The sequence below is a fragment of the Empidonax traillii genome, unplaced genomic scaffold, assembly GCF_003031625.1.
Source record: "Empidonax traillii isolate 1590-97213 ecotype Southwest subspecies unplaced genomic scaffold, ASM303162v1 scaffold168:size1726349, whole genome shotgun sequence".
NCBI lineage: Eukaryota > Metazoa > Chordata > Aves > Passeriformes > Tyrannidae > Empidonax > Empidonax traillii.
In genome coordinates this window covers 1584668-1595096 of record NW_020955361.1, presented here as the reverse complement: position 1 = coordinate 1595096, position 10429 = coordinate 1584668, and the positions used below count along the sequence as shown (strand labels likewise).

General features: G+C 42.6%; 1 protein-coding gene across 1 annotated transcript; it reads right to left on the bottom strand.

Moving 5' to 3' along the window:
- Positions 1 to 1771: 1771 nt before the first annotated feature.
- Positions 1772 to 9617, bottom strand: NMUR2 (neuromedin U receptor 2). The gene is made up of 4 exons (XM_027885611.1): positions 8718 to 9617; positions 4569 to 4653; positions 3023 to 3148; positions 1772 to 2068 (listed from the first exon to the last, which is right to left on the bottom strand). The coding sequence occupies exons 1-4, from the start codon at positions 9435 to 9437 to the stop codon at positions 1809 to 1811; spliced, it is 1191 nt and encodes a 396-aa protein (XP_027741412.1). The 5' UTR covers positions 9438 to 9617; the 3' UTR covers positions 1772 to 1808.
- Between the last annotated feature and the right edge of the window lie 812 nt (positions 9618 to 10429).

The following is a 10429-nucleotide window of genomic DNA, read 5'->3' as shown; positions in this document are numbered from 1 at the left end:
TGCAGCCAAAGGTTGGGATTCTCCCATAAAGAGAGTGGCGTCATTCATGGATGGCTCTCAGCAACACTATCTGGTCCTAAATGCATAAAATGCATCGAAAGAGCCACGAAATCCTGCAGAGGAATGTCTCCATCATATGGTGGATGTGTGAGTATGTCAAACTACACCGTCTCCTCATGGGTGGGTGTCTAGGACGTCGGAGAAGACCTGCTTTCAGTGGAATGCAGCTGGGATAAGGAGGATAACCTCCTGAGTTCAGTGAGGGAGCTGCCCAAGTGAGGCACAGGGTGAGGGAGGAAATCCAGCCCAGCCTCTGCCCGGATGGCCCCCACTCAGAGCCCAGTGGGAGAACAGGGACCTGGGCAGCTCACAGGCAGCAAGGCACCACTGGCACAGCAAGTCCAGAGGGAAATCACACATTTACGTCTGGCAGAGGGAAAAATTATAATGCAAAACTGGTTGGAAATGGAAATGGTAATGGTAATGATAAAATGCAAGTGTCCACTTGGGGGTGGCAAAGCATTTCAGCTGTGTCTTCAGGGAGCAGGAATTGCCTTCTCTCTGCGGGCCTCTTACCCTCTTCATGGCTTGTTTGACAAGACTGCAGATGGTAAAATGGGTCTGAGAGAAAACGTGGGCTAGAATTCCCCTTGTGGTACAGGAAAGAATGACTTGCCAGCTTCCATGAGCCTCCCAGGTCTCACCTCACCTCAGAGTCCCTCAGAGAGAGACAAACAGAAGACTTTTGGGGGAAACAAAGTAAGAAGCCACAGAAACAGGAGTACAGCCCCTTCTTCCCGTGGTGGGAAATGTCATCTGGATCCCCAGTGCCCAGACTGGAATAAGCCTTCATGCATACAGTGTATCATCTTTCAGGAACTAATGTTCTTATTCGTTGTGATAACTCTGTGTACTCAGTGAAAGTAACTCCCAGTCCCTTGACAACACACATGGGATGATTTCCTGTGGCAGTGCGTGCCAAGCCTGGGCCCAGAGCAGTGGCTAAACCAAGCATTTCTCTGAAACACAGTGAACAGGCTTTGAAACTTGGGACAGAGAGTCTTACAGAATTCTTTGTCATGTAACGGATTCCTCCTGACCTCCCTTGACACAGTTCTGTAGGGTCCTGTCCCTCCAGTCAGCTGAGCTCATCAACTCATCAGCTTGGATGCAAGTGCACTGTCTTCAGGGTCTGTTTACACAACTGGGATGCAGGAAAGTTTTTCAAACTTATATTGGGCTTTATGGCAAAACCTGGATTCAGTAATTGCAATATCACTGCAAAATTCCCCTTTTTATTGCCTTTGTATTAGGTTTGCCCCCATTCCCTGTGTTGTGAATGTTGTCCAGGCTGTCTCCTGGTTCTTGCTAATCCGCGTTGATCTCATCTCTGACTTTGCAGACCTAGATAGATAAGGCTTATGCAGCAAGTTGCCTCATTTCAAAATAAGTAAATGCTGATGTTAGGTTGGTGCACCAAAAGCCATTTGATAAGGCCTGGCTAAGCTGTGCCTCTCTCTTGTGCTGGTAGCATTGGGAGTGTGTCTCATTTTTTAAAAGCAGCTCTTCACTGGCACGGCCTGCAGTGAGCAAGCTGAGATTCCCAGCCCTACCATTAGCTTGAGTGTAATATAGTGCTTCTCAAATGCATGTTAAATACAGCCTCCTCCTGAATTTGCTCAATGAGACACCTCTCTGATCTCTTCTTTGCTTCCTCAAATCAGTCTTTTAGGAAGATCTCTTCTCCTTTTATTTTCTTAGAGCAATTTTCTTTAACTCCTCTCTCACCTGGATCATCATATGGAAAGTCACAGCCCGGTGGAAAGCTGAGAACTGCTGACAGATGTCCTGTGTGTGCCAGGGGCACTCATGTATTCAGCAGAGTCCATGAGATTATGACCCTCAATCACAAACATGCTCTTCTGGGCAGAAATCTTGCAAGTGGGATGTTTAGGGGCCCAGTGCTTGCAGCAAGGAGAAATCACGCTGAGGAAAGCCATCCTGAAGCGCTGGGACAACAGGTTGTAAATGATGGGATTCGTGGCAGAGCTCAGATAGAAGAAAACACCTGGGAGAGAGACATTAATTTGTGTGTGAAACAATCTCAGGAGAGGAAAATCTTTTCATTGCCTAGGCAGCTCCACCAAGCTTTGGTGCAAGGGCGGAGACAGCGACAGCAGAGCTCTGCCTGCTGCCTTCCTGCTATATGCAGAGGGATGTCTCACCAAAATTAGCTCGAACACCGCAGTTACAGTGAAAAGAAAGTGGGAGAGACTGTTAATTGGAGCTCACTCTCTCCATCTCTTCAGGAACCAGCTCTCTCTTCAGCTGCCCTGCCCTGCCTCCAGCACTGCCCTCATCCCCACAGCAGGATTTGCACAGCTGGGTCCCCATCAAAGCTGCCAGAGGACAACTTCCAGCCAAGGGAAGCTAATTTCTTACAGCACACCAGGAGAATTGCACAATATCAGATTTGTCAGAGCTGCCTAATGGCCACATTCAGTGTTTTCCCATGGCAGACTCAGAATAAGATTCCTCTTTGAAAAAGCCTTCATTTTAGAGTTGGCAAGGCCATAAACATTTGGTTTCATCACCCAGTTCTGAGTAGTAGGTAAGTCTTTTGTCTTGCCATTTGGTAAGGTCTCCCATTTGCCCCAGAGACCCTGTGGAGGATGATGCTTTTTCCTGTGTACTTATTAAAAGCAGCTGAACAACAGCAGGCATCACTTCTGAACATTTCCAAGAAGGAAAAGCAGGTAACGGTGCATGGTATGATTTTTTTTCCTTCTTTGTGAATATTCAGATATTGTATTGGATAACATGTTCAGATCTTGAAAGCTGCAGAAAATTGCATGTAGTTTTTATTCAGGCACTATTCTCATCACTGCCCACCAAACCCCAATAAGGTTTTCCACATGTCTCATGTCACCTACAAAATAAATGACAACATATTCCAAGCAAACCATTCACAAATACTTTTTTTCCCCCCAATCCCTGCGCAAGTGGAAGAAGAAAGCTTTACCTGACACCACATGAATTAAGTTGAATGTGTTAGCCAGAGGCTCAGTCCATTCCACAACAAAGCTGAAGAAAAGTCGATCTATGTGGAATGGAGCCCAGCAGATAGCAAAAACTATCACGAGCACAACTGGCAAGGAGAAAGGAGAGAAGGAAAAACAAGTCAGTAACGGGAGGATATGGTTCACTAACCTGCACAGAGCAGAGAGAGTTCAAAAAGCTGAATGAAAGACTCAATATGCAAATTATGTTCGTGGTTTCAAAACTTTTGCCATACTTTCTGTCTTACCACTAGTTTACGTGTTGGATAACCCAATGCACACACATACAATGACATGCAAACAGAGCAGGAAACAGCCAGGTAATGTTGGGGTATGCATGGAGCCTAAATCCATTCCAGGCACTGAAAATCAAGCTGGCTTCAAAGTATAATTTCCTGGTTCCGACAGTGACTTAAGGTGTCTGAAAGAATAATGTTGTTATGGAAAACAGTGAAAGTGATTTATGTTTCCTGCATAAACACCACCTCAGTAGCAAGTTGTTCTTTGCCTTAAAGACAGCCCTAAATTAGGAAGTGATGTGAGTGCTTTCAGGGTGACTGGAGCATAAATTCTCTTGAATGTTATACAATGTACAAGTCTGCTTAGGTCCTACTTTTCTTTGAAGGTCTAAGTGATTAGGTCAGCAGTAGGTGATGGATGTGGCTTGGCAGGATTGTCTCAAGACGAGACAACTGAGATGTGACCTCATTAAGTGTATAGGTATCAGAAAGGAAGGGTGTCGAGAGGATGGGCCAGGCTCTTCTTGGTGGTGCTGAGCAATTAGACAAGAGGCAATGGGAGAAACTGATGCACAGGAAGTTCCACCTGAACATGAGGAAGAACTTCTTTATTGTGCAGGTGACTGAGCACTGGAACAGGTTGCCCAAGGAGGCTGTTGGAGTCTCCCTCACCGGAGACATTCCAGAACTGCCTGGGTGCAATTCTGTGCCATGTGCTCTGGGATGACCTGGTTTGAACAGGGAGATTGGACCAGATGACCCAGTGTGGTCCCTTCCAGCCTGACCCATCTTGTGGTTCTGTGATTTCTGCTCGTGAGCAGAGCTCATGGTGCGATGCAAAACAGACGTACATCCCTTATAAATGTACTATTTGCACTATAAACTATTTGCACTCTGAAAAAAAAAAAAAAAAAAAAAAAAAGAGAGATCCTCCCTAGAGAGCTGCAAGAGCCAGTTTGGAGTGAGGGATATTGGAGAATTGCCATGCAAGCATCTGCAATGTAGGTTTACTCTAAATCCTCTCATACTGGGGAGGAAAATTTGCTTTCTGAGTCTTTTGGTAGATACCCATGGTTTTCACTTCCATGCCCTATAAGTCCAGATAAAACAGCAATGAACCCCCTTTATTTATTTATTTATTTATTTATTTATTTATTTATAATAACAGCTACTCATAACTCTTGTATCCAGTGAATTTGCTTGACTCCCTTTAAGACCTGGTCACCCACCTGTCCACTGTAAATAAAACACAGAAGGACTTACTACTTACACAACATCTTAGTGACTGATTTCCTGGATGATCTCTGAACATTCACAGCCATTTCCTCTACTTCCAAAGTTTCATCTCCTTTCAACTGTCAAAAGGAAGGAAACCAAAGGAAAGCTTAGAGAAGAGATCACATCTGCACCAGACATAGCCTGCTTGATATTTTGATAGTTGTGGTTTGAGAAAGCAAAACTGGGGGCAACTTGGGACTCACTGAAAAAAGTTTAGATTTCATTTTTTTCTCCAGGGAAACACTGAACCTTTAGGTTCAAAACAATCTGCAGATTTTATGCATCTGAACCTACATATTTACAGCAAGTTTGTATTCACTTCCCCACTTGTTTTTGTCTCAGTGAGTCAATATTTGGTTCACAGTTTGTGTTCAATTTCAATGGTATTTTACTAGGCATTATTTTCTCTTCTAGCAAAATGTTATTTGTTTATTTTCCTAAAAGGGTTCCCCACAATTAAGCACAAACCAATGATCGAAAAAATACCCAGAGAGGCCTCAGTGTAACACAGCTGTAATCATTGGAAAAAATCCTGTAAAATTCAAAGGAATTTGTTTCATGCCCTGGGTGGTTTGAACTAATTGATATTCAACCCATCTAATGAACAAAACCCAGATATTGCTCCCATGCAGACAGCCAGTGTGCGTGATTCACAGATTCAGCCACATACTGCTCAGCTACAACAGTGTGAGGTTCTTCTCCAGTAGTTTTTCCTGGACTTTTAAAAAATGGCATAAAGAGCAATAATCTGATCCTCCCTGAAATGCCTCCCCAATATGCTTATGGTGAGAGCACTGGTGCTTTGGTGATGAAAATAGCAGGTCTAGATAAACAGGATTGCTTTGAATATAAAGAAACATCTATGAAAAGTGCTTATTTGGTCCCAGCTTCCTGAAGTTGGGAACTTCTGATTAACCAACAGCTTTGGAGTGATGCTTTTTTTAACTGAGAGAAACCAGAAGAAAAACTTTTAATTACATGGGAGAGAATATAAGGAATGAGGAAAAAGATAGAAATGACTCTGTATTTGTAAAAGTCTTGTGAAAACATGCTAATTGTGCCATTTGCTCTTGCCTTTTTCATTGTGACTTTGCTTTCTGATTTCTGACTAATAATATTTTTCTCTCAGGATGATCACATAAGACCTTTTTTCAATGTTCTCTTTATTCTATTTATAAAAGGGAAAAACATGTCAATGGGATTATAATCAATTATAGTGCAATTCAGCCTCTCATGTTTTACATTATTGCCTTTGTAACTTTTAGTCATAGCCACAGTTGCTTAAGGAAGAGCCTCAGTTGATTTGTAACACATCTAGCGATAAATGTCTGCTCAGATTGATTAAAACCCCTCGTTTACCTTCAGTGGTTTTCAGTCTCAGCAATAATCTATTCCAGGCATAGTCCAAAGCCTCAGAGAATACAGTGTTCTGGTGCTGTAATAAACCAGAGACACATGTATCTGTATTTTTCGCCTTCCCCCTGTCATTTTGATGATGCTGTAAGGCTCCCCTTTAGCCTCAAGGGATGAAGGTGTAACTAGCAAGAATAACTCAGCAGTTGGAGTTTAATAAAACAATGAATTATTACAAAGGAGGGAAAATAAATAAATAAATAAATAACTCCATGGCAAAGGTTGTAACTTGAGTGAATGCCGATGGTTTGACAGAACTCCAGCCAAGGTAGAGGTTACTTTTACATCACTGTGATGTATGAGGCTGTGTAGGGTTGCCTGGAGATGAAAACTACCCTTTCACTGGAAAAGAATTAAAAGTGACTGGAGCAAGAAGCTGAAAATTGGATTTTTCCCCCACATCTTTATTAACTACAGGTTTTCATACCAGAAATCAGAAGGTAGAGTGAAATTAGGGCCTCACGTATCCCCAGGCAAACCTAGTGAGGCCACTCTACAAAAGCAGAAATGTTTTCTGCAAACTCCTTGGCCTATCTGACACAAACTTTCTCTCCAGCTGATGGAAAAGTCGATACTTAAAAAAATGCAAGGCTTGTGCCAAAGCCTGCAGTCCTGCCTGTTCTGAGGATCTGACTGAAGCTGTTGCCATCTGCTGCTCAACTGCAGCCTTGGTGTGCTTTTCTTTACCTCGACCCCATGGCAAAAGAGAATGTGTCAGCGGGGGCAAGGTGGAACTATCTATTGACCATATCAATGAATTATTATTAAATCATCAAACCTTAAAATTACACCCAAGTAGATCATGAGGTAATTGATCACGAGGTAATCAGCCTAACGAACCTGTTCATTTTTCAAGGAATAAAATTTAACTCAAGTACCCCATGACCCGTGTTTACTGCCATCTCATGACGTGATGTGACCCACATTCCCTTCTCTATTGCATCCTGAGACTCTCCTGAGCATCCTGAGCACGGGCAAAGCTTGAGGGAGAAACTGTGGCAAGTAAATGCCTTTTCTACAAAGCCTGGATGTGGAAGGGCTGTGTCTCTGTTTTCTGAATTTGAGCTGTTGTACAACCTTTGGATCAGCTGTGAGCTTTTCCTCTACATTCTGTGAGGGATACACGGCACTCAGAGGACTACAGAGTGCTGCTAAAGCTTCATAGATTTCATCCTTCGTGAGCAAATAAAAAGTGTCTCCTCTTGAAAAAAAGATATATATGCACATCATTCTTCTATCATTTCTGTTGAAGAAATGAAATTATCTTGCCTAGTGCAGTTTGGAGCATAACGCAGATCTAGTCAGGATGGATGCTGTTTAAAATTTGAAAGTCTGAGCTGGATTTAGAGAAAAAAACCCTGCAAGCAATTAACTACTGCCCTTAGGAGAGACAGCTTGAACAGATCTGTGAATTTACAGAAGTCCTCATCTGGTACAGAGCTTCTCCTCTGGGATGGTATATAGGAATATCTGCTGCTGCAAATGGAAGTTATTGCAATCTTCAAGTCTTCTTTTTATCAATTCAGAGATTTCTTTTTCTTTTTGTAACATCCATATTTACAGAATTTCCCCCTCTCTTTAGGTCTTATTTTGCAACATTTTCATCAAAATCATATAAAGATACCACAACAGCCACTGGGCAGTGTGGATAATTTAACCCATTCACTGCTTTGAGGATCTCTTGTGTGCTATGGATTTCTGGCAGTTAATCCTTAGGTTTTTCCTGGTAAGTAAAAATTGCTTCTGTAGAATTTCAGGTAACAGTAAATGTCAGCCAGCATAACAAAATTATATGTACACCAGCAGAGATTTGTTTGAGTTTCATGCACATTATTTAACAAGTTGATTCCTCTCCCTTTCTTGCTATGGGATCAGACACATCTTTATAAACTTTAAGTTATACCCAGTGTGATGAGATGGGATTTATATGTTCAAAATGTCTGTAATGTATGAGAAGAAAAAAGTCATCAACTCACTACGATTGGCAGTGTATTCCAGTGTTGTGCTAAAAAGCTTTATAATAGTGTGATACTGATTGTTTTATCCCCACATTTATGTGACAGATACTTGGTAAAACTAGACTCGCTTTCTGAAGAGAGAATGAAAATAAGTCCTAAGATAGCCTGATGAAACTGTGCTGCAGTTATTTAAGAAAATGATTGCTGAATTTGCTAAATGCAGCAATAAGGTAGCATTTCAGTTTATGAGAGAGCTTGTGAGTTTTAACAAGTGAATATTATCACCAAAGAGAAAAAGAAACTAATTCAGTGGAAATTCCACAGTCACAAGAAAAGGGAAAACAAATAATACACAAGATTCGATCACTAGCCTGCTTGTTTTTATTATTTTCACATTTTCCTTTTACTCCATTTCCTTCTAGTCCCTGCTGCAAAGGTGTAAATCTCTGAGAGGCTGGAACCAATCTACAGACTTGGGTGTTTCAGTACCATTCATATGTGAGCAGCAGTGATGGTAAGTTTTTATAAAAAGATTGGGGTAAATTATCCCCTAACATTAATTTAAGAATGGGATTGCACCAAAGAAGGATTTGGATCTATTTATTTTTTTTTTATTTTTTTTTTTTTCCTGAGGTTTGAAATACTTCTACCTTTTTTGGGGGAAAACAAATGGGTGAGAAAAAGGTGCAACCACTCAAAAGACACATACAGACACAAACACACAAGAACGAGCCAAGGAAACACTGAGCACAGTCGGAGTAAGAACTTACTCTCAGTCCCATCAGGTAGTACAGCACGCTTATTACCCCCATGGGCAGCACGTAGAAGAGAAGAGAAGTGATCTGGACAATGCAGTTGTAGATCCACAGGGGCATGACCACAGTGCAGGTAGCAGAGCCAGGGACCAGAGTGCCGTTGGGGAAATGCTGCAGCACGATGCCGTGGGTGGCCGTGTTGGGGAGGGCAAAGAGGACAGAGAGGACCCAGAGCGCCAGGATGGTCCTCAGGGCTCGCCTGCGGGTGCTCTTGAGCTTGGCACGGAAGGGGTGGAGGATGGCGATGTACCTCTCTATGCTGAGCGTGGTCACGCTGAGGATGGAGGCAAAGCACACCGTCTCGAAGAGCGCCGTCTTCAGGTAGCAGCCCACGGGCCCCAACAGGAAGGGGTAGTTGCTCCACATCTCGTAGACTTCCAGCGGCATCCCGAAAAGCAGCACGAGCAGGTCCGAGACCGCGAGACTGAAGAGGTAATAGTTGGTCGGGGTCTTCATGTTCTGGTGCTTGAGGATTACGAGGCAAACCAAGAAGTTCCCCACCACCCCAACAACGAAGATCAGGGTGTACACCAAAGCCATGGGCAGGAACAGGTGGCTCCGTCTGGGCCCACATAGGAAGGCTAAGTAATCCTCAGTGCTGTTTAAGTACCCCCTGAAACGTTCTTCATGTAGAGCGAGGTGGTTTAACCAGGAGACATTACTGATCCAGGCCATTACTGATCTGCTGAAATGTTCCACAGCTGAGATTTGGTCTTCTTTACGTTTCTCTGTGCTAGTTTGTTCACTTTTTTTGCAGAGAGGCAAGGGGTGGGTGGAGTTGCCTTGGCAGACCTGGATGCACAAAGCCACTGAGGGTGGGAGTGAGTGTGTTTGCCTGGCTCTGAGTAAGGTTTTGCTGTTCAACAGCTGTTCCCCTGCACGGAGCCCCTCAGCCAGAAAGCCCCTCCTTTCACACATATTCATTGGCTCGCTAAGTGCATTAGATTATAGAGAATGAACAGAGGTTCCAGCCACTTGCTTCAGCTCCCGTAGCTGATGCATTTACAGAATCAGAAATGTGGGATTTAGAGAGCTGAGAATGTGAAATATAGGATGCAATACCAGCTGCAGGTTGTTTGTATTTGTCAGAGGGTGGGGAAACCAGACCAGAAAAACTCCATCTGAAAAGCTTTTACAAAATTATAACGATGCCACATCCAGTTATGAGCCACAAGCAAAACAAAATTAAAAAAAAAAAAAATGTCTGACAGGACTTTATTTTTCAAATCTCTGTTGATTTTTATTTTGTGTTGTCTATGGCAGCAAGTACTTGGAAACAGAGTTTGATAGTAGAAAGCCAAACTGCTTTTTCTAGCTATTCATGTGGAATTAGGTTACTATAATGCTTCAGCCTTTTTTTAAACACTGTAATTATTTTTCTCCTGAAATCTGACAGAGGATTTTAATTGCAATTCTTACTGACATCAAAATATTTTCTCACTTTCCTGGCCTGCTGGAATCTGGTCCCATGTTCTTAGATAGCCTTGTTTTGGGAATATTTTTCTACACTGTATTATTCCATATTTATTGCCTCTGGGCCATGAACATTTATAAACTGTTATTTCTTCATGAATGACCTGCTGAGATTATCTCACATAAGAATTCTCTCCATCAGAAAGACCCTACTAATTTATTTTAGCCTCATACAGAGATGTTTTGCTCAGCAG

Excerpts from the sequence above, each read along its gene's own strand:
- NMUR2 (XM_027885611.1), bottom strand. The coding sequence starts at position 9,437 with ATGGCCTGGATCAGTAATGTCTCCTGGTTAAACCACCTCGCTCTACAT. Across the intron at positions 4,654-8,717 it reads ACTACCTGATGGGACTGAGA|TTGAAAGGAGATGAAACTTT; the intron begins GTAAGTTCTTAC and ends TCCTTTTGACAG. Across the intron at positions 3,149-4,568 it reads ATCAGTCACTAAGATGTTGT|TTGTGCTCGTGATAGTTTTT; the intron begins GTAAGTAGTAAG and ends TCTCCTTGCCAG.